Source organism: Zophobas morio, unplaced genomic scaffold (assembly GCF_036711695.1).
Source record: "Zophobas morio isolate AGI-343-1 ecotype UQ-CSIRO unplaced genomic scaffold, CSIRO_AGI_Zmor_V1 ptg000057l, whole genome shotgun sequence".
Classification (NCBI taxonomy): Eukaryota; Metazoa; Arthropoda; class Insecta; order Coleoptera; family Tenebrionidae; genus Zophobas; species Zophobas morio.
This window is the reverse complement of record NW_026972162.1, coordinates 371,001-395,636: the sequence shown is the minus strand read 5'-3', so window position 1 is coordinate 395,636 and position 24,636 is coordinate 371,001. Positions and strand designations below refer to the sequence as shown.

Sequence of the window (24,636 nt, the reverse complement as noted above, 5' to 3'; positions counted from 1 at the left end):
TTATGGAGGCGAAGTAGATGATGGCGAGGATTTTTATGTTGTTTTTTTTCAAGTTGGTACTCGGTGGAAGTACTGTGTTTAATCTCGAGTTTGTTAGTGGATGAAATAAATCTTGGATTTTTAGAGTTGAGTAAGTGAATGGCAGTCTCGAGGTCTCATCTGTTATTATCTTGTTAATTATATCTTGTAATTTATTGATGACCTCTACCTTCTCGTTTTTCATTAAAGTCTGCCTTATCACTAAATTGTAATAAATTGTAGCAACAGGCGTTAAGATTATGAGACGCTTAGCTCATTAGCTAACCCTCGTTTTTGTTTTTAAATTTATTGCGAAGACTTTGTGGAGTCTACTTGTTGCAGACGAGGTCTTAGCGTAAAGCCTGTGCATAAATATAATAAGAACACTTCGAGTTGAGAACACGAGGCACCGAGTTAGGCGTTCTTTAGCTGCGACTAGTTTGAGATTTCTCAAATTTTAATTTGAAACTTCCCCGGCGCTTCAGGAGTGGATCCAACAGCCGTAATTATACTCCAATAGTGTATCTAATACACTCCCACTGAAAAAGTTTGGGCCCAATTTATCTCCCGCCAGCCCACACCAAATGCAAATCTTCTCCCCTAATTACCATAGACCAAATCCGCGGCGGTGGAATTGTTTCCAAAACCATGTAAAATCATTAATCAACATAACGTAATCCCGAATTAAAATATTTCACTAGATAACGATCGTCGGTATCAATTTGTCTGTTTACGTAACGTGCTTATATTATTAATCATAAGGCCTCATGAATATGGAATGACTAATAGACAATTAGGCGCCTCGAATGCGTACGGGAGACGGCTGAAAAGCGCACACATGTGACACGTGTGTCGTCACAAATGGGCGGGTCGAACAAAGAGCCCTATGAATTTCACAAAACTCGAGCCGGGGCACAAAAAAAACGCATTAACAGATGGCTTTTATGTCAGAATTTTCGGTATTATTAGCATATGGCCGGGAGCCGAACCCTATCGTTTGATCTTTACGGTCCTTACACGGTGAAAATTTTAACTACGTGGCGACTTTATGGAATATAACTCCAGTTTTATTCGCACTTTGCACACTCCACGTTTTTTTGCTAATAAAGATGTTTGGAGCGTTCCTGGGAGCTCGTCTATTATGACGTTCGGGTTTTTATTAACTGAGGTGACTTTAATGGGAGCCATTCGGACGTTAGTCAGCGATGCGAGGGGCAATTTGCATTGTGAGCACGACTACCGGCGCTGGGATAACGCAGGACGTGTTGGGAAATGACCCTAATAGAAAAAGTGGTGCGTGGATCGATAAGAGCGGCGGAATAAAGTAGCCATTTTTGACACGACGTGCTACAAGTTTTTTTTTAATAATTTACTCAAAGTAGAAACGGTCTGGAGCGTCACGATACAACCTCCAACGCAAATTGTCCATCACTGAATCCTGCAAGAGGTTTTTCCTTGAAAACGACAAACCTGACGGAAGACTAAGTAGAATAAAAATTGTTCACAAACCTCACATTTGCGAGACCTGGCAAAGTCTAATCAATACCTTTAATGCCAATTCAGCATTTCGCCGATATCCCCACTAACGATCCTCCCGCTGAGCTTCGACCGGGCTGCATCTGAAAAGCTTGTCAGAGGTAATCCTTCAAGCTCTAATTACAAAAACCGCCGTAACTCCTAACAAACTTTCTAGTAATGAAAAATTCTAATGAAAACGTGCCTCATCAGGTAGAACCAACATCCATTAAGAAGATGAAACCTCGACTTTTTTCCTCCACGGGCATCCAGTCCGCAATTTATCGCCAACGCATCTAGTAAATCACTAACGTATCGGGATAAACTCCGCTATTTTCTAGCTACCGGCTGCACTTACAAGTCGTTAGTTCTTCTACTGGACAAGTTTAATGGCTTTGTCGCTTTATAAATAAACATGATTGAGAACGGTTTGTGCTTATTAACATAATTTAATAGAGACTCTAATCGCAACAGTCAGCGAACACAAATTGCACTCGTAAATTCCGTGCTTTCGCCGCAAAAATCAGACGATTTTTAAAAAGCGATTCCGTGTAGGCGGTTCTCCGTTACCTGTGCTATGTACGAGGGACAATCGATGTGTTTAAGAGCAATCAATTTAAATTCGTAGCTATTTCACATGCCAAACATACAAGTGCACAAGTCTGGCTGATTTTGCAGCTTTTTGATATAAAAATTAAAATACATCTAGGAATCGGTAGACGAGTAGTAGGTATCGACGCGGTATTCAGCAACATAGTGTTGTCAGGATGTTTTTAGACGATGGTAGGCCATATAAATCTAGTATTTTTTTATTGAAATTTTTTGTTGTAACAAAATAATGTTCGGTATTTTAAATTTGAATGACAAGTCAGAAATGTTACAAGTTGATATTATGATTTCTAAATAACAATAAACGTCTTGAACGGTTTATATATGGTATACGTATAAATTTCAGTTCATCTCCGTACTGCATAAACTCAATTTTTCTTGAGTGCCCCTCGTATGCGTCAGGGTGGGCGGGTATTGGTCTCGGTTCGATGATACGTAAGAATCGCAGGAAAAATTGATAAGGACCTCGACGCCTGAGGGCTGATACCTGAAGGGACGGCGAATGGTCTATGCAGCGCTGTGATAAAATTTAATAGGGTTGATATGTCCTCGTAAAGGCCAGTGGGTAATAAAGGGGAATTTTTGCCCGGATGCCGCTTAATTCTGTCGATGCGGAAGCTCGAGAAAGGATTTTTTGTCCGATAATACGCAACCAGTGGTTGCGAAGTTTTATAAAGTTGGCCCTCGAGGCGATAGTTCATTAAATAAAAAAATGAGGAGCTACCTGATGCGCTTCAGGTGCCCGGAAGTTGAAAAGTTTTCAAGTGGGACGCAATGTGGCGTGCGGCGAAGGGGCAAATTTTTGTACTTGAACACACGAAGTAATTGGGCTTAAACGTTATTTTGATACATTTTTCACTGCAACAAATTAATGTTGAAAATTCAAAAATGTGGAACTTTGTTTCAGCAGCTTATCCATCACGAAAAACCGTCATTCTCCGCGCATCCCTCTCCCATATTTTTTAATAAAGCGTCCGCCCTCCCGTCACATACATCACCTCCGGAACAACAACCCCACGGATTATGACAAATGCCCCGAATTAAAAGAACGAACTCGTACGTGGCCAGACGCCGGCGAAGCTCCGCGAAGCAGAAACGCAGAAATGAATAGTAATTCTGCGCCAAATGAAAAGATGAATGCGAAATGAAAGTAATAAAAAACCGTTTCCGAGTTGCAATTTTCTCCGCATAAACCTCCTACAGAGATAGACTCAACTTATCTGGGATTTGGTTCGGAGAAATATTGCCAGCGAATCCATTTCGAAAAAAAAAAAAACGCGAATGTGGAAAGCGCCGATGGAGTAATTAAAAGGGTTGTTTGCCGTCGATGCACTCGCCGGATCCTGTGGATTTATGTAATTATGTAGCCATTTCCGAACTTTTATTGCTTTGGCCGGGGCGGGGTTGTTGGGATTTAAAATGCGAGCAGAGGGCCGCTTTAATTTGGGAAGTGGGCACGGAGATTCGGTTTGGAGTGAATCGGTGTCGGGATTATTTGCGACTGTGTGTATATGTTGCCAACTTTCAATGTACTTTATTTTGCAGCATTACGTAAAAAGGCCGGAAATTTGATCGCAGGTAAAACCCAAGAAAAATTATGTAGACTCTATAGTCACAACTCTAATAGATGCTTAGCGAAAGATGTCGCAAGAACATCTTGTAGCACTTATGTCAACGAGCTTATGACTTAATGAGAGAACATTATTAAAGCAAATTGACATAGTGCCATCACGATAAATACAAATAATTGTATAATTGATACTAGTGACGTTTTTGACGTTTTCGCCCACAGCTTGCATTGTAATTCCAGAGTCAAAAGCCTCCGTGTTGTTAATATTGCTAACTACCGTTTTAATAACAACACCTCGTTTAAGAAAAAAACACTCCAAGCAGCGATTCCTTTGTTTGGTCACGTCCCCTCGTCAAAATGCGTTTTTTAATATTGACAAACCGTCAAGGGTATTGATTTTGGTGTCCCCTTCGGGAATTAGTCATCTGCTTAATTATTCCACCTTCATGCACCTTCGCCCATAAAACTCGATAACCCCCCGAAAAGCATCTTTACGATGCACCCACGACTCTTCCTCGTCCAGCCGCGTAGGTTCCCCGGCTTTCCTCCCATAAAAAGCGTTCCTCTATCATTTTTCGAGTCGCTTTAACGACGCACATCTTCATAATACGTCTAGCACATATTAAAGTCATTGCCTCCACAAGGGATCGTCAGCAATAAAACCAAAATGTTTATTATTCAAAGTGGCAATAAATTCAGTAAGTAAAGAATATTTTTTGGGCGTGTTAGTCGACTGGTAGCCGCGCACAAATATTGACTGTCGAGCTTCTGAATGCGTCGTATGTTTGCGATTATGCTAATGATGCCCATTTGACAAATTGACTCTAGAATACACACGGAGGAGTATGTTTGTGAGCACTTCAGACCTTTCAACATCGCTCCCGCTGCAGCAAAACTTGATAAATCCATTAAAATATCAATTACGCTCGCTTTTAGTTTCTCTTAATTGTGTTTGCTCTCGACCGAGGTTCCGTTTGAATTCGAAAGCAACAGAGTGGATACGTCGGAAAATCTCCTTTCGGAGAAGGAATATTTTGCGCAAATAAAGGCGATTGTGGCCCGGGGGGTCAAATTGGATTGCGACAACCGCTTTAGAAAACGCGTAAAAGCTTAAAAATTTATTTAGGAGCCGTGTGGCGAAAACTTAGACACTCGGAAGGGCGGGGGCAAGGGGGCGACTCGAATACCTCGAACAAATCAAATATTTGCACCTCTTTCGAATGCTGGCGGCTGAAACAAACCTAATGTGTTTACCTTGCAGCAGTTCGCGACGGAAAAACAAAACAAAAAAAACGAATGGTCATTGTCCGAAATCGTCATCATTTTTACATTGCCTCTTTAATTGGTTTTGGAGGAGGGCAGGGTCAGCACAACTTCTAGTAACTAATACATATTCCCTCGTGTTCCTATTACAAACGTGCGGTCCTCATTACTTTTTTCGGACAGAGGGGGTGGCGATCGATCTGTGCCACTTCATCTAGATACCAGCGGCTTAATTTCAACCGTCGCCCTTATTGTACGTGCACGTAAAGCCCCTCCTCTTTAAAAGAAAGAAATCTGCGAAATCTTTTATCACGAACATGACATTCACCCCACGCTTTTCCCGCAGCAATTATCTCGACCAAACCAGTCATCCCATGCATATCGCCCGATATTATTTATAGCTTTGGCATTAGGACTGGTGTATTAGATAAAACGCCCTTCATCCCCTGGGATAATATTAGTGCTAGAAGCAAATAAAGCTTACATGTCCGTGGGGTGGCATTGAGGGACACTTGCGTTTTGTCCTCCCCCGTTGCTAAAGCCGGTATTAGCACTATTAGACATATCTGGTCCAACAGTCACGCCAATTACTGAAATCTACCAGGGCATGAGTTGTCTGCTGGGGACAGGACATTACAACTTCAGTAGTTCGATAGCAGTCATGCACGATTGGGTTGTTTGCTGAAAATTCTATTATGGTCGAGCTGACAGCCGTTGGAATGTTTCATGATTATGATAATCATCCGGATGGTTTTGGCGCTATTGAAGTGCTAAATGGACGGGTTTGTCAAATGGAAAGGTCGTGTGGTGAATTAACACGATGAGGTTCGAATTGAGTGATAGTAATGGTATGGTTAGCTATTTTAGGAAATTTAGCGACCTGGTGGCAGCTGTTGGTAGCTCTGGTCTTGCATTTTCGATACCCATCCGGCTCGCCGGACCATTCCCATTACCAGTCCGCGTAAAAAACGTTAATAACGTGATAAATAACTCTGACATTTGTTTATTAACTTATTAATAGCTCGCATTAAAAATAATGCAGGCTGTCATCATAAATATAAATTTTATGTTCGGCTTAAATTTTTTTTCGCCGCGTCGTGAAGAAGACCACGTTATAGCACATCACAGCAGCGTGTAATGTGAAACATCTGATTATTAAAACGAATGTTCTTGAGGCAGCTACACTCCACAATAATAAATAAGTATGAAACTTGATTAAGTGCTTTTCCTGCTCCGGCGCCCAAAAAAACCCTCACCCAACGAGGCAAAAAAGCTTAATCTCTCTTTTTGTCCCAGCTTCATTGTGTTCTTTTGTATCGCGAACACGCAACCTCGGGACAAAAAGCCCACGAAAAAATTCGCGTTTCTCTCATAATCGACACCGAATCGTCGGACGAGGGCATTAATAGGGCGTGCGTATTTTTGTCCCTTTTTCGGCGCACTTTCCAATTTTACTAGTACGAAAAGTCTCGTTGTCGATTTAGTGCTCGACACGCGAGCGGCCCTTGATGGAAGGGCGACCGCACCTTAATATGCATATCGTTTACTGCCCCATAAAAGCACCCTCGACTTATGCTTGCGTTTGTGTTACGTAACATCGAAGTTCGTGAATGGCCGTTTTATTGACCCTCGTACTCCCGTATTAACGTTTTTATTGTTCGCCTTTATTGCGGATAGTGAACTCGCAGAATTGCTGATATCGGGGTTGATTGTGGAGGGACGCTTTAATTAAAATTTCCGCTTATTGCGATTAAGAGATCGGGCCACACATTCGCGGTAATTTGCCTGTTGCCGACGCTAAATTTTGGGACGGGCTGGTGTTTTTATGGCTGGTAAACGGCCGAAGGAAGTGTTGTAATTCGGATGTGGCCGCTGGGAGCGGAAGGAACCGAATGCGGGAAGAGCAGCGAGCCGAGGAGGATCCCTTGCGGAATCCCATTATTGTTCGGGCGAATTTTGATGGATTGGCAAGGTGGAAATTGGCGCGAATTGGGAAATGCGCGTGATATGGGATCAGAGCGGATGGAAAACAAGGGCGGAAAATTATCCGGGGGGCGGGACGGACCAGAAAGGCGCGAAATCGCAGGGGAACCAAAGAACCGAAGCCGAAACCCAGAATAGACGCTTCTAGAATTTTTTACTCCCCGTCCGAACATGTTGGAAACAATAAGTAAATATTGAAATGACCACGCTTGACACCCAGTGTACACACAAAGGGTCATTTAGCGATAAAAACCCAACGACCGGCTCATCCACTTCGCAAACCTCTCGTGCCCCAACCCGTCGTTCTTTTTTGCCTTATCTTGATAGGTCGAGCCGAGACTTCCTCAAGACGTCAGATTTTTCAGCGCGCCGGATTTGGTGGCGAGCCCTTCCTTCTCCGCCTTAATCCGGCGAACTTTCATAAAAACCTGCCACCCTTGTAACTACAACAAGTCGAGAGCTCTCATGAAAATAAATTTTCGCTGAAGGACCCATCAACACACTACGTCCTGCGATAAAGCGTAACGATTTTGTGTTTTTACGGGCAGATTGTGAATAGAGCGGCATCAAATGAAGCGGACCCTCATCAAAGGGTTGCGTTGCAGTAATGAATAGTGCGGTCCGGTGGGCGGGCCGGTAGACAATGCAGCGTGCTTTAATAAATGGATAAGAAGTGGGAGACACGTTGCGCTCGCAAGGGTGAAAGAAAACGGACGCCCCCCGGAAATTGCGCCGCGCCAGATGGATGGGATTTTTAGTTCCGAGCGATAGCTGAAGTCTAATTTTGTACTATAATAAGGTATCGTGGCGGTTTACACACTGGACTAAATAGTATATTATATCTGGACGGCTTAGCGGCACTGTAAATATTGTACTTTTCTCGTATTTATCGTGAGAAAATCGATGTCGTAAAATGTTATTGATATTGCAACGAGGAGGAGATTTCGTGCGAATAACTTTGGCGATTTTTAATGTTACAAGAGACATTTTTCATGTTGGGTTTTCGCCGGAGTTTGTCTGAGCCGTTGTTTACACGCTCCGAGTGGGTAAAAAGTGTGGAGCTATCGGGCGACTTGCTGTAATAGGCTATTAGGCGTTGTGCCAATCGCTATTACGTTTATTTACACTAGTTACACTCGCCCTCTGGAATTTTCGATTAATTCACCCTCCTAATTAAAATGTATGGTGTTGTATACAGGAAAATGTTTTTGTTTGGGTTTTGTCATCGTTTAATTATCGTGTCTGTTTTGGTTGCCTTTGGAAGGATTTTAACACATTAAAACTTTTTTTAAGCCCGGTATTGTCCGGGGTTTTATTTGTGTTTTTTGTTTACAGAAAGTAGCCTATTTTAATCATTGCTGCTATTATTATTGTGAAAGTTGGCGAAAAGTATTGCTGAGCAACGTGAATAATGTTATTTCGTGACGTAAACGAATGGACAAAATACTTAATAAAACTGTACTTTGTGGATCGAAATGACACAGACAATTGTTTCATTAAAAGGATATCAACAGTAAAGAAGTCATTTTCTATCGAGTTCACGACGGATAATTTGCTTTTCAAGTATATTAATGAGTTCGTTGCATAACATGGTATTACAGTGTAAAGCTTGAACTACCAATTGTACAGCTAACATGTATTGCTGGTTGCATATCTCTCGGGAAAAACACGCATTTTTTATCGTGGTGTGATTAATATGTTGCTAATAATCATGTATATTATCTTTTAAAAGGTCATGAATTATAATAGCAAAATGTTGTTTGATTAATTTATGGTTACAATGCACTTGATAGTGGCTTATCAGGGTTTCCTAATGATTGCTGTAAATATTTGCAATACAAGTTTTTTTAATTTTGAATAAAATATAAATAGACATTTTTGCTTTCTGAGCGAAAACTGCTGAAGCTTTGGATTTTTTTTGTAAATTTCATGTTTTCTTAGCGTTTCATAGTTAATATTAAAATATAGGTCTTCCGTTTCCGTCTGTCAATCATTTGTTGTGTGTGTCCGGTGCCACTTTTATTAGGCTGTAGCAGCAATCTTTGAAATTACTGGACTACTATTATTTTTTTTTTTTGATTACCGTTTAATTAAAAAAAATTAGAACCTAATTTTACATTTTTCGAGAAACTGTACTTGATTATGCTTTAGGGATGAAGGAATTTTTATGTAAATAACTTTGAAGATTCATGACATGGAATGTCACTGTTCAACATGTCATTAAACTTGGAACTTACCTGGTGGTTTGATTTTTAGGCAACCGTAAATTGCACAAACGTGCATCTTTTCATCGTGTGATAAGTTTGAAATAAAATATGCCACCAATCAATCTTCAGCGACTTCTTTCTCGCCCGCAACGCATCTCCTCATCACAAGAATGCCGTTCCCCTCGAAAACTTAAACCCCAATCGCGAAAAAGATAAACGGCGTATCCCGCAGACAACGTCCGCTGCCTCGAAATAGCCCGCCGTTAATTCTTTAATTGCACTCAATAAAACAACACTACAACCCTCCCCTTTGTCGTCGACAACAATCTGTTAAAGCAACGAAAAAAACAGTGATGCCAATCGCGAAACCACGTAGGTCAACAACACCGTTATTGACTCGCGAATGCAAAAAGATGCGACGACAACACCGTCTCTGTTATCCGAAAATAGCCGAAAGTAGTTTCAGTATGTCACTTCTAGACCAAGTCAACCCGGACACATGGAAAATCGTTGAAAATTCCTTAAAACCACCAAATCCGAAGTCAAAATACGCCAAAAATTTAGCAATAACCACTTTCAAAAAGTTGGTAATAACTAACTTTTTGAAAGTTAATACATAATTGGATACCGATGCTTGTGCAAAAACAAGAAGATTAACAATAAACAAAGGAAAATTTCTAATAATAGATCGCATTTCCGAATATCAACTGAAAAACTTGACCATCAGTGGTTCCGGTCGATGAATATGATTCGATTATCGTGATAGGAATATTTAAAATGAATGGATGAGTCAACTCTATTAAATGTTGCAGAATTCTCTGCTGACAGTTTAGATGCTGCATGCAGATGAAATACCGGGAGATTTCGATATCTACTACAGAAGAAAAATCACGTTTCTGCCTAAAAATACATCTCACTAATGGCCATCATGTAAACAAACCGGCTAATTCATTGAAGGCGCTGGAGGGACACGTGGCCGACACGTGTAGGCTCCCCACCATTGTCATCGACGGTGGTAACTAGATCGGTAACGACAAATTGGCGCGGGGTCCAATTCTGCGAATTTGTGGCCTTCGAGGGTCGCTCACACCGGGAGAAATAACGCGAAAGTAAACAGCGGCGAGATGAAAGGATGGATGGAGACGAGGAGAGAATAAGAATCGAGGCGGCGTTGGAGAAGTGATGCGATATCGCGTTGTTATGCAGTGGCGGCTTGATTCCAAGAAGATTTTAAAACGAGCGGGATCTTGATGGTTTAGTGGCATAAATTACGATGAAATTTCAGTAGTGGTACTGTGACGGACGACATCTGGCGACGAATCGCAGTCGACTGTCCGAGGTACCTATTTCGAGACACTTCAGCACAAAAACAAAAATCATAATTCTACAACTTTATTTTTTGTGTACCACATTTCCACTGAATGGTATGCAGAAAACAATAAATAATGGCTTTGGAACAAATAAATAAATCCCCATACGGCGATCTAATCACTCTTCCGGTTGTAAACCTTCACGTAGCTGAAGTCCTCCTCCGTCATATCCTTGTCTCCCCACCCCCAGACTTGGTCGTCCTCATGGTGATGATCGTCATTCAACCCATGAATCAACTGATCTATCTTCCTGGTACCGTCTCCCGTCCTGTTCACCCTCTTCATGATCATATCTTCCGACGCAGTCTTCAAATCGTATGCCCACCCAATCGCCGCCATCAAATCCAAAAATCCCGTGGTCAGATTGCTCCGGTACTTGCCAAACTCCCCCGTCTTGTAGTCCCACGGGAACACGTGATGGTAGTTGTGCCATCCCTCGCCGCCCGTCAGCACCGAAACGATCGGTACTTCCGTTGGATACATCGTCCTGTAAGCACACATTAGTACCACATCCGAACCCCACAACCCACCTACTTATCGTAAGGCCTGGTACCATAAATGTGCGCTATGCTGTTCACCAAGAACGTGATGTTCGTGCACAAACAGTATCGCAGCATCGTCGCTATAAAGAACGAATTCTCGAAGCTTTCGCCCCAGAAGTACCACGGGATGGCGGACGGTATCAGCATGCCGACCACGGGCGCGAAGAACGTGTGGTAGTACCTGCAACCGGAACGTAAGACTCGGCGGGTGTAATATTAAGCCATACTTCTTCTGGAACATGAGTACTTTGTCCGCGTGCAAGTCGCTGAAATCGATACTTTTGTACTTTTCCTCGACTTCCGGTTGCGGGTGGACGAAGAGCCAACCCATGTGGGAGAAGAAGAGGCCGCGCCGGGAGTTGTGCGGGTCCGCGTCGGTGTCGACGTACTTGTGGTGGACGCGGTGGTAAGTGGCCCAGTCATAGGCGTGATTCTGCAAGGAGAGGGTCTGGAACACTACCAGGATGAGCTTGAGCGGCAGCTTGGCCTTGTAAGTCTTGTGGGCCCAGAGGCGATGGCTGCCGGCGGTCACGCCCTGAAGAGCGATGACGAGGAGGAACCAGCCTGGAAGAGCAAAAAAACAGAGTTTCGTAGTTACTTAAGTAGATTCGCAGAATTTTTTGTCGTTGTTTAAATTAACTGGACCAACCTACAGAAACGTACTTTTGGGGTCAAAACTAGTTTTGATAAAAAAGAGGTTGCAGGGTGGAACCTTGAGGGATAACCTTTGACCTTTTGGCGTGCTCATTTTTACCCTTTTTTTTGTGCTAGTAGATCATTTAAACGTTGATGATCTCTTGTACCAAAAAGCGTTAAGACGCATGTGTGATGATACTTACAATAGAAAATCGTCTTCCACTGTGCGCTGACCAAGGCCAAGTAGAGGCCGTAGAACCCCGTAAAATGCATAATCAAGTACAGAATGATATTCCTCCATATGAAATTCCATTTGTATTGTCTTTTTGGTAGAGATTCTTTGGTACTTTGGACGGTTTGGGTTTCGGTGATGGTGTGCCCTGACATCTTGCCTCTGTAAAAATGTCAATTGTCATACGATAAGATAAGAACAGTCAAAGGTTACATTGTAGACTTTGACTCTTGGGCAATGGACTAAGGAAGGATTAACAAAATAAGAAAAAAAACCTACTAGAATCACTAAAAATAGAACACAAAAAAAGAAAAGCGACCGGTCAAGGATAACTTTGGTACCCACACGTACCACTCGAATCAAATTCTAACGTTTAAATTTTTTAATTTTTATAAACCGCGTCGGTACCAAAAGACTCAAGCCGCGACTCCGCCCGGCTACTGTTATCCGATCCGCGGTTTTGAATGGGCAACGGAATAGTACTACGCCTAATTGGCAATGTAACAAGGTTCATGACCGCACTACCGTTCTATCACACCACGCTCGTACCAATTCGCCTATTGTTCCATAACCTCTTACATAACTCAATAAAACTCACCTGTTTGTCTCACTCGTCACCTGTAAATCGCGTTACCACCGGCATCGGTCTTTGCCAACGATCTGCATTGCCAGAGTGGTACCTCAAACGGTTTCCGTTTCGCGTGTTGCAATCACGTGATGCTGTTGCAGCCAATCGCGGTCCACGTCGGCGATGTGTCTTCGGTGGCGCGTACCGAAGAGATCGACGGACTCTTGTATCGTGCAAAAAAAGCGATCCTGGTGTGTCTTAATCGTTTGACTTTTAACCCGGTAGTGAAGACACAACACGGTTGCTGAGCTGTTCGGTGATAATTTTTTTTTTTTTCAAAGAATTTATCGCCGAGTGTGCAGTAAAATGAGGGACTTTGGATTGTTAAATGCGGCCGGGCAATGATATCGACAATGTCAAAATTAGCGCGGAATTGAGAAACTATTTGAGTTGGCATGGGTTTATCTCGGAGTCAACGAAGGTCGCTGAAAGTGGCTCGGGGTACAGTTTTTGCGAGATCGTCTGCAGACAGCGCGGTGGAATGATTATACTTAAGGCGGTTTTTGTTTTTGTTGCGAAGGTTTAGGTATCGGATTGCTTTCTAGACTCGCAGATTCGAGATATCGTTTGTTATATTATCTCCGTCGGTAAATGTTCTGCATTTTTATGGTAGCATGTGGCTGAACAGTGCAAATTATGTACGGACGCCAATCGTCTGAATGAGTTTTTCTGAAGTCATTAACTTATTTATTTCGTTATTTTCCATGTGTGATTAACCAATTATGTTACGTGATCGAAGAACGTCTAAAGCGGTGCCCTGTACACAACTCCGGTTCTACCAGATTTATTAATTTTACGAGTAGTGTATTGGGTGGGAATTTGGTATAAATATCCAAACAGTGGGACCCATCAAACACACCAAATTACTAAACCAAACCGTGCGTGTTATTGGGTGCGGGATGTGGCAACTTCGTTATCACAATTGTGTATACGTATACCTACAGTCCGTTCAAATAGTCGATGTATCCTGATTTGAATATTATGATAAATTTTCTAATAAAATAAGTGGTTTGATACTACCGACATGTGTAATTGTTTAGACATGCAAATATTTACAAACCAGGGGTTTTATTTTGACCATTTCAGAGATTCGGAAATTATTTAGCTTAGTTGAATATTTTTAAATTTAGGTATCAAAGTGCAGTGTCAAGGTTGCAATGTACGATCTCGCCAGTGTGGGTTCTGCTGAAAAACACGATCTTTAGATCGCAACGAGTATTAGCCTTTACCTTGAAAATTAATTTTTTTTCATTGGTCGATTAATGCTGTTCTTAATAAACTGATAAGAAACAATGCTGAACTTTTTATTGAAGTTTTTTTTTTACAATATAAATAGTAACAGAAACGGTGACAAATAGCTATAAAAATACTGCTGATAAGTGTGAATGAGGTCCTTACAGTAGATATAAAAAATTCTCTATCATGTAAAAAATTCCGCGAAGAGAGAAATATTACAACCAAAAATAACAGTAAATTTAACCCAAAGATAAGTGAAACGACATTTCTCGTTATCATTATCACCTACTATATGGTAAATAATTACCACTAATGTACCTGCACTAGACGTTACTTAAAAAATAAAACAAATCTAGTTAGTATAACAAAAGCAAAACAATTTTAATACAATGTAGTCGAATCAGATACACATACCACATACACATGTAAGGTGTACCTCAAGATTCCAATTTAGATCCCACGATTTTTATTGTAAATATCAGTATCACTAGACGTTTGTGTGAGTAGTAGCACTAATCACATCTCCATTGTGTTGTACTACTGTATTGACCGAAATCTCAAACAAAATTTTGTGGCTCATTAATAAAAGCCATTATGTTGATCTACAATGAAAAATTATGAAACGAAATAGTAGGTGCACAATACGCTAGTTCTTTACACTTCATGCTAAACATTACATCAAGCGCAACCGAAAACAAGGCATCTCCAGGGAAAACCGGATCCCATTGATCCCGACATACATGTGGACTAAAACTAAAAATGATCCCTCCGTACGAATTTGCATAGTAAACCACCCCTTTCCTTATCTCGCCATCATTGATATAGATGGTGTTCCACCCGGACCGGATTCGGGAGGGGTTAAGAACGGGAGTATTAATCACAGATAAGAGATTATAAAGCGGCGTCCGGACACCGTCTTCTCCGCGTTATCTCAGTTTACCCCTCGAACAATGAAATAGACCCAGATAAAGCTTCAACAAATATAAGTAATTGCGCAATTTGTTACCGTAATGATTTAATGATAACCCTTTGTTCACCCCTGTTTGAACACAATGGGGACATCTTTGTTTCCATTCGGGAGGTGTGAGTACAACTTCGATTAAAATCGTCGTATCGTAAGTTCGTTCAAGTCTCGACAGCTCTCATGATCCATAATGCGCAATCCTAAATAAATCTTTTAATTATTCTTCTCTCGCCTCGTTCATTATTCTAGACGTTATCCAGAATGAAAGCCAATTTAGGTGATTAATGACGCGTCTTTCAATGATAACAATAAGTTCTTTTTCCGGAGATCGCACCTCTTGCAATTACCGCTCGACCATTTTTCTTGCTCGCGTCAAACTTGTGTGGTCGCTTTTTTCACAAGAGCGCGTACCTGCAGGAATAGTTTGAGCCAATTTTTACTTCCAGTATTTTCTGAACGGTTTCGTCGGTCTATCTGAGAGTTATCCCCACCAAAAATTTGATGACGTCACCTCAAACTTCGTCGCTGCGCTAAAAATCCTTTTGTTACCGGAGGTAACTTTTTCTCGTTGGCCTGATCATGCAGATTTTAAACCGCTGACGATGAAGGGTGCTGTTATCGTCTTCGCGTTTTAAGACTGTTGCAGAAAATTCAATATGCCTGAACTAGTTTATGGCCCGTATATCATTTCTATTGATTCCTGAATGTTTCTTCGGTGTACATAAATGTTTTATATCTGATCTGGATGGGTACTTTGTTCTAATGGGGTCGTAAATTGCTGCCGTTTTACCGAATTGAAAGTTGTAACTGGGTTGTAAAAATGATGGATATGATGATACCTACGGACCTGCTGCAGGGGCTGGATGCAGCGATATTTGGCGTCTCCACAAAGTAGAAGGATATCGTCTGAATAAAATGTGGCGTCTTTTATTAAGTACTTCCTGTACGGCCTCCGTAAATAATCATTCCCAATAGCAAAACGGCCAGCTATGGCTGGCTTGTCGCTTGCCGGTGATGAATGAGCCTTCGACTTCCTATTTTTACCGATGGCACGTTACAAATAACTTAATAACATGCTTGTTAACCGCGGCTTTTTCCTCGCCGTCGAGAGGGAACGTGGAATTTGCATCAGGGGCCGCACTCGCGACGGACGCAAAACGTCATTTTCGGTTTTCGGAACAAAGAACGAAATTTATTGTGCGAATATCGTTGTTGGATATTCCGTATAGGTACAGGTGACCTACGTAGCACTCCGGAATTATAATTTATGCTACAACATTCAAAGTTTTCCTATATTTTTTCGAATACTTACAATTATGATCTGCTGCAACTCCGAATACCATAGTAATAATCATTTAACAGTGCGAGTATTCCAAAAATTATCAATAATAAATACAAGTGCGCACGTTAGGTAATAAAAACTTACCTGCTTTCACTGGATTGTGCACTCTGCGAGAACGAATCAGCGATCGCCAGCAGGTACCTGGCACTTGTGGTTTTGATACATACTATTAGACGTGATTGTTAGTTACGTTAATAATTTGTATGCACGACAAATCGACACGAAAACTTGTGTAGGTACAGCGCACTTCCATTTCCGATAATTGAGTAATACATAGATGCAAGTTCCTTGTGAAAACGAACGAAAAATTTGCCAATTCCCTTCAGTCCAAAATTTCTAAGAGGTCCGTTATGCAAGTAGTATAGAGGTTGTTCAACAAAATGTCGAAGTAAGTCCCTAAAACTTCAGAGTAATCGGTGCAGTAGTTTTGTTTATGGAATCACCCTATAACCCAGGAACAGAGACAACGCGACACAATCCCGAAAACTTTGAAAGAAACCTCCGTTCCACCCCAACCGGCCACCATCTTGCGCTAATACCATTTCCAGCCGCTAATCCCCCACGCATAATATGAATTTTAATAAAACCGCCCCACTCCGCAAACTTTTTCACTTCGGCCCCCAATATAAATGCAAACAGTGTTCCAGACGTTCACTATCTATTATGTAGTTCAGAAGAAGGCCCGAACGTCGGAAACTTCTTACCTCTTTGTATGCACATCTGGATTTAGCAGATTTACGAGATGCGATATCCTGAATATTGAACTCGTCGCCCCCTTTTTCCACCTGCCCTCGCCCCCCTAATTCATTTACGCGGCCGCTTCGATCTTGACGGATTCGTTTTTAAGTGCGTTTCTACGGCCTTCGTGTCTTGCAGCCGTTGCCGAAGACTTTGTCCGCCCACCGTTATTTCGGCTGATGCGTGATTACAAGCGCCGTTTCGTGATTCGTGGATCTGATATCTCGGGTTTTTACTGCCGGGAGCCACTGTTGCAAACTTATGACCATTACCCGTCTTATTACGGGGATTATTACACCGGCACTTGCTCCCTTTTTTTCGTCGGAGCTCGGTCGTGAGCTGCGGAAGTATAAAAGCAAAGAGGCGAGGCGAGAGTTGCAAAAGCGAGGCATTTAGAGAGAAAAGTACAGAAGAAATGGCGCGGAGAGCCGGTCGGAGCGAGCGCAGCGCGGGGCCCAAAGTGAGAGTACAGAACGTGCCATACGATCGAAGAAAAAAGTCACTAGCAACGAGGAAAACGTTTATTCTTAGTTTTGACGTTTATTAAATAATTATTTTAATCTTTAACAACAATTTTTTGTTCATTTACACGGTATTTAATAACATGTTTGTGTATAAATTTATGTTGTGGCGATGAAGATGTGTTTTTTCTCGAGAGTTTCGAAAAGGGTTTCATGGCCAGCCCAAGTCTATTCGAGGAATTCTGTCCGAAACACCCGATATATTTTCAGATCGACGAGTCGAAACGCTCTCGTGCGTCTTTTACCGAAGAAAGTCCTCACACATCCAGGAAATTAAAATCGAGGCCCCCTTCCACCGTCTTGCGTGAGCCAGTTTCTGTACATCCGAGCAGCCTCGTCGTTCCAAGATTGCCCCACATTACGCTCTAATTGAACTCTTACGTGCCCTTTGTGCTTTTTTCCCTCGAAAGAGCCAGAACAAAGGATTTAGACATAATACGCTGAATGGTATTCCGCTCTCCGAATCCATTGCTGCATGAGTCGAATAAGATTTTATGGTCCAGTTTCCGATTATCTGCAGCACATTCTCTGAATACTCGTATTGCTGGTACAGCGATCGTTTCTTATGCTCCAATCGCGCTCGATTTCATAGCCTCTGTAAAATCCCAGACTGTCTGGAAGTTGCCCCAAGTCCGGCAGTAAAATTTTACTGTGCAACTTCAGCCAAATTGAGTCGAACGGAACGGAAGGCATCCATCAGCCTCTTCAATTCACGTTCGCTCTCCGCGATGATGGCCTTTGTCGAGGTAATTTCTGCACGTACCGAGGACCACAGAGGGAGTTCTCGGCAAGTGTTGGCCGAAGACAGACAAGGAGTCGTGAATGAATGCAGTGTACCTAAAACGACGCAAAAAACGGCCTGTGCGACTTTTTGCATGCATTGTGTGGCATGTGTGCCGTGTTTTTAATTCGAAACATGCTGGTTTACAAGAGCTTACATCCTCGGACGTAAATTTACTTAATTAAGAGGATGTCGGCGGAAAGGGCTGCGGGATTTATGGCACGAAACGCAACGAAAGGCCGTCGTGATTTACAGCGAAAGCGCGAAACTTGCGTAAAACGCCCAAGTTCTGCCGAAAAGGCGAAGCTTTAGTGATTGAGAACCCCCATAGAAGCACCTCGAACTTCTGTAGTCGTGGACACTAGTAGACTAGTAGATCCTGATCAGCAATGCCACCTCTTTTCGCCGTCCATTTTTAGTCCCCGAACTCCACCGTGGTGTCACCGTCCGAAAATAAAACCTCGTCAACCCTTGTTAAATTCTGGCCAAATTCCAACCCAGCAGACGCGCATACTCTTATAGTGGGAGGTCTCCAATTTCTGGGTGGCATTGTCTTTCGCGTGGCTAATTTAAATTTTATATTACCCACAAGAGATGCGTGTATGTATCTGTTAAAAGTACTTATTGGTTTCGCTCGTCAAGTCGTAAACCAGCAACCCACTTCCATGCAACGGTGCACTCCTTTATTAAGGCATATCTAATCGTATTACCATAAGCACCTCCGCGTTTCCGTTTCGGGCGTCCAAGAAACCAGATAAAATGGTTAATAGCTATCGTAAAATCCATTTGCATCGAGAGCTTATCACCCAATCGTACTCTAAAAACCCGTACTTTTCTCTTGTTGCAGTTCTGCGGGACGAATTCCGGGTCGTACCGACGGATACAAGAGTGGCCGCTGGTGAGACGGCTCTGCTGCAGTGTGGGGCCCCCAGGGGACACCCCGAACCCAACCTGAACTGGAAGAAGGACAACAAGGTCCTGGAGGTGGACGGGAGGAGGATCCGGATCGTGGACGGGGGGAATCTGATGATCGTGGATGTGAGGGAGCACGACGAAGGGAGATATCAGTGCATAGCGCATAATTTAGTGGGATCCAGGGAGACTCCACCTGTCATGCTGACAGTACACGGTGAGTAGCACCAGGTGCAGTATTGTGTGTTGCCGACGTGCGATAAGATTGATTATTAGTTTAGATTTCTTAACATAGTTGACGTCATGTATTTTCTTTCATTCTCTTCGTAGAACACCTAAATTCTGTTAATTAGATTGTCTGGGCGCAGTTGTCAAAAATCACGCGCGATTGTCGTCGGACGTTTAATCGATAACTCCTGCATTTTTGTACCTCTTATCGACATTTCCACACCTCTCCGCCAATATGTTAAATGTCATGAGTGCCTGCAGATCGTGACTGCTTTTCCGACCGAGTTAGCAATCGAGTCTGCCCCTTCATGCGAACGGGTTTTATGCTTTATTCAGAAAGGTTCTCGGAACGAAGGACTTCGACAGGATCATGCGGCCACAAAATTTTGAATTATTAAGCCCCCGCCTGATTAATTTAAACGCGGAATTTAATTACTGTGATTATGGCGGCAGATAGACGTACATTATTGACGAACCCGGCCGCCGCCGATCGATTCCATCGCAACGAATTTTTGTTTCTGGATTATAACGAAGTCTGATTAGCATCGGCGTGGCGAAACTGGCGGAACGAAGACGCAGAGAAGCATCATATTTTAGCACGCACCTAGGGCGAATCCCCCCGGGTCCTCCATTCCCTTTATTTTTAGTTACCGGTGCCATTACTCCTCATCTCGGAGTCTCCGACGCCCCCTTTTATGTCGCTTTTTGTTGCAGTGAAGCCATCCTTCAATAAAGAACCGCAAGACGTGGTGGCCCTCCTGGGCAAGAAGGTAGTGTTCCAGTGCTCTGTGGACGGGGAGCCCGACCCGAATGTGCTGTGGAGGCGCGAGGACGGCAAAATGCCCATCGGAAGGGCGCGCATCGCGGACGACAAGTCGCTGATTATAGAAAACGTGCAACCTTCAGACGAGGGCATCTACATCTGCACGGCGGAGAACCTGGTCGGAACCATCACGGCCAAAGCCTCCCTCGTAGTGAACTGTGAGTTCCCAAACTTCGTTTACCGCGAAATTATTATTGTCTGTGCGTTTCCGCGTGATTGCTGTTATCTGCACAAAAGCCATTTCGAGCTCGTCACGTTACGTCCGATATGACGATTTAAAATTGATGAGGGTTTTTGTTGGTATTCGTCTCGAAGATGCGCTTTGCTTGATGGACCCTAATAAAGTATTTGTGGTATTTTTCAAACTTGTCACGTTCTCGGACGGACCGACGATATGTCAACGCGGACCTAATGGAATACAGATGATTATCGAAAGGCCATTTAATCGCCCCAAAACAATGGCCCTTGTCAGCCTTAAATCAGTTATCTTGTTAAAAGAGGCGGTTTCGTGCTTGTCCCCGAAAATATAAACTTCTTACGTCATTTGTATTCTGTCTCTGGACAGACTTTTTTACCTGTCTAGACGAAATTGCAAGCATACATAATATATCCATCTTTGGACTCGAGGTGGCCTTCACCGAGCGCGATTTTAGCCAGTTTAAAATTTATAAACATTTTCGCCCATCCGACTGTCGACAAACCTGATTTTTTGCAGCTCCTCCGGTTTTCATCGACAAGCCGCGCGACCAGAAGGTCGGCCTCAACGGCGTCGTCGAGTTCCAGTGCTCCGCCAAGGGCAACCCTCCGCCGTCGGTCTTCTGGACCAAGGAAGGCTCCCAGCTCCTCATGTTCCCGGACACTTCCTACGGCCACATGCACGTCAACGGCCACGGCACTCTCCGCATCCAGGGCGTCCAACGCGAAGACGCCGGTTTCCTGGTCTGTTCGGCCTTGAGCGTTGCAGGATCGAGCAGCGTTCGGGCTTTCCTGCAGGTATTAAGCGCGCGTAATTGGACAGACGGCAGGAATTAGCGGCGCATTTGTTTGCAGGTCACGTCGGTTGCTGATCTGCCGCCGCCAATTATACAAATTGGGCCGGCCAATCAAACTCTGCCTTTGCACAGCATGGTGACTTTGCACTGCAAAGCCTCGAGTCCCGAGGGGGAGCAGCCGAAGATCAGGTGGCTGAAGGACGGGAAGGTGCTGCAGCAGGATCGATTGCCGGACAGATACACGATCAGCGCCACCGGGACGCTGGATATCGACGGTGAGTGCGTATTTAGCCGGCTGCACGAGAAATCGATTTTTTAATCGTGTTTTTGTGTCCGTAACGACGCCGATTTACTCTAAATTCGGATATAATGACGCCGGCTTAAAGAAATATGTCCAGGAAACGAGATTTTTATAGCTTTATCCTGAGCCAAAAACGGATTTAATTAATTCTGCTCCCCTGCCTGAATTAATGAAAGCGTCCAGAAACCGTGATTACTCTAACCGGCCGTAACAGTGTCACAAACGCGAAACTTTTATGCCTCCATTACATAAATTACGCAATTCTGCTAAACGTTTTCTCTTTGCAGATTTGCGTCTCGACGACTCGGGTCTTTACACGTGCTCGGCGACCTCCGAGAGCGGGGAGAGCTCGTGGTCGGCCTCCCTCAGCGTAGTCGAGGGTTCGTCCGTCCTCCTACACCGCAGCCCCGACCCTTCGACCTTCCCCAAAGCCCCCAGCAAACCGCGAATCGTGAACTCGACCGAATCCAGCATTGCGTTGTCGTGGGACAGCGACCCCGGCGACCAGGGCCTGGTGGGGTACACGGTGGAGTACTGGAGTCCCGACCTGCAAACGGGCTGGGTGGTGGCGGCCCATCGGGTCTCCAATCACATGGTAGTGCGCGAACTCAAGCCCGACAGCAGCTACATGTTCATAGTGCGGGCGGAAAACGCCCACGGACTGTCCCCGGCGAGCCCGGTGTCCGCGATCGTGAGGACTTTGGCAAATTCGAGGGCCGTGTCCGGGTCGGAACTGGACACGGCGAGGACGGTCCTCGGGGCGAAGTTGGTGGAGTTGAGGGATGCGAGACCTGTCACTAGCAGCTCGGTCAAGTTGACGTGGAGCCTGACGTCTCCGGATTACGTGGAAGGGTTGTACATCAGGTTCAGGGAGTTGTCGGGGGGTTCGCACAACTACAACATCTTGACGGTGCTCGACGTGGGCACCAGGAGTTACACGGTCGATAACTTGAAGAAGTACACCAAGTATGAGTTCTTCATTTCGCCGTTTTACAAGTCGGTGGAGGGGCAGCCGTCGAATTCTAGGATCGCGCAGACTTTGGAGGACGTTCCTTCGGCGCCCCCCGATAGCGTGAACGCGGGGGTGTTCAACGACACGGCGGGGTGGGTGAGGTGGTCGCCGCCACCTCCCCAACACCACAACGGGGTGATCATCGGGTACAAGATCCAGATTCGAGGCAGCATCGTCAGGACCCTCACCATGAACTCGTCCACGACTTCCGTTCTCATAAGCAACCTCACGTCCGGAGGCTCCTACAACGCAAGAATCGCCGCTCTCACCCGCGTCGGCCCTGGTCCCTACTCCCCCCAAGTGCCTTTGCTCACCGCCCCCCGCGCCCAGAGTCCGCGCACTCTCGGCCCCTTCGTCCCTCTCATCCAGCAGACCTGGTTCGTCGTCCTCCTCGCCACCTCCATCCTCGTCGTCCTGGGCATCGGCGCCGGCCTCCTCTACCTCAAGAAGCGCCAGTCCCTCAACAAGCAACTCGGCCACCTCAACGTGCCCGTCGTCAACGCCACCCAGCTCAACGCCAAGGACACCCTCTGGATCGACCGCGGCTGGCGGCAGGCCGATTGCGACAAGGATTCCTCCATCCCGCTCGCCCAACCCGCCGACTACGCAGAGGTGGACACTCGCAGCCTCTCCACCTTCTACAACTGCAAGAAGTCCCCCGAGAACCCCACGCCGTACGCCACCACCATGCTGCTGCCGCCGCCCAACTGGACGGAGTTCATCCCGCCGCCGCCCGACCACCCGCCGCCCGAGTGCCCCCGCGAGAACCCTCCGGTGCCGCCGCCGCGCGGCGGCAGCAGCTGCGGCAGCGGCTACGCCTGCTACGCGGTGCACATGCCGGGCCAGTGCGCCAAGATGCAGCAATACACGCGCGGCTCCTGCGGCAATTGCGACGCCCACTGTTCCTTGGCCAGCGGCAGCTCGGGGCGGCGGTCCACCCCCAGGGGCCACTGCCACCCGCCGCATAACTGTGATAATAAAGTGTGGAGCAACCAACACTGGGAGGACGGCGACGCGGACGTCGAGACCGACAGACATTCTTGCTCGAGCAGTCACGACACGACCTGCTCGTGCAGCGAGTCCTCGTGTTTGTACGCGGAGGCGGGGCCGTCGAGCAACCCGCGGCCGCCGCTGCCGCACTGTCAGATGAAGAGGTGCGCGAAGTAAGTGGCGAACTGGGGGCTCTTTGGACCTGTGACGTGTGCATTCTTAAAGACATATCGGACTGCCGGTACTTGCATATCATGGGGCGTCTGTGAGGCCCGTGTCCTAAGCGACTGTTAGTCCAGCGGAGGGCGACCTGCGCACAGACTCGGGGGAGGGGGCGTTCTTGCTGGACTATTAGTCCGACTAGTCCTAGTTCTTTTCTACATATTTTTAGTTACCAGTAAGTCGAATGTGTCTTCCTGTTTTAACTAGCACAACCAGGCCCGGTCCTGCATTTGAATTCGTTCTCGTGTCATATAGCGACTCAGCAGTAGCCCGTAAGTACCATGAGTGTTTTACGTTTCGTTGCTTTTGTAGATATTGCCAAAGAACTGCCTAGACCTCCGGGTCCCATAATCCAATACAATCTCAGACTGAATTCCTATACTTCTTTAGCAATACTTATGAACTTGTAAGTAGGGTTTTATATTATCGATTGTGATTTAGACTTAAAGAGTATTTAAACTTGTATATACATTGTGAGCTTGTACATACATTGTTATACCTGTGGAGACCACTCGGTATTTGTAACTTTTTGTAGAAAAAAAAACAACGTAAATGTAAGATAAATATTGATGTAGATATTTATTATTTTCCTGTTATTTATAATTGAATAAACGGTACTTATGCATAGTCGTTGTGCTTTCTTTCCTCTTCCGAACGAACCGAACCGAGGAAAATAATTAGCCGGAGTGCAACCGCACACGTTTAATTTAATTACCGCTTAATGCAAACCAACATGTATGTACACGGGACTTGTGAGTATCGTTGTTGCGTAATTGGTTCTGGTTCTAATGAGGCAATGTTTTGCTGATAGAGGGAAGCTGGTTGCTTTGTCAGCTCGTGATGACTCATTCCGATCGCCGTATGCATGCGATCCTAATAGGCCGTTAACTATTAGCACTAATGGATGGGTATTGATAGTGCCCTGGGGTGCCACAACAACAGACATACCGCAATGTGTCTTGCAAATGGACCGAGAGGACGATATCTGGTGGGACTTGAAC

General features: G+C 44.7%; 2 protein-coding genes across 2 annotated transcripts in view; one reads left to right on the top strand and one right to left on the bottom strand.

The window, feature by feature from the left end:
* Positions 1 to 24,262, top strand: part of LOC135143059 (roundabout homolog 2) — a 110,420-nt gene extending 86,158 nt beyond the window's left edge. The window contains exons 3-7 of the mRNA XM_064074905.1: positions 19,003 to 19,284; positions 20,010 to 20,276; positions 20,834 to 21,111; positions 21,169 to 21,385; positions 21,699 to 24,262. Coding sequence (XP_063930975.1) covers positions 19,003 to 19,284; positions 20,010 to 20,276; positions 20,834 to 21,111; positions 21,169 to 21,385; positions 21,699 to 23,590 — 2,936 coding nt within the window. The 3' untranslated portion in view covers positions 23,591 to 24,262. The remainder of the gene's footprint in view (positions 1 to 19,002; positions 19,285 to 20,009; positions 20,277 to 20,833; positions 21,112 to 21,168; positions 21,386 to 21,698) is intronic.
* Positions 10,542 to 12,768, bottom strand: LOC135143060 (acyl-CoA Delta-12 desaturase-like). The gene is made up of 5 exons (XM_064074907.1): positions 12,544 to 12,768; positions 11,917 to 12,107; positions 11,305 to 11,641; positions 11,070 to 11,258; positions 10,542 to 11,022 (listed from the first exon to the last, which is right to left on the bottom strand). The coding sequence occupies exons 2-5, from the start codon at positions 12,098 to 12,100 to the stop codon at positions 10,650 to 10,652; spliced, it is 1,083 nt and encodes a 360-aa protein (XP_063930977.1). The 5' UTR covers positions 12,101 to 12,107; positions 12,544 to 12,768; the 3' UTR covers positions 10,542 to 10,649.
* Positions 24,263 to 24,636: the final 374 nt, after the last annotated feature.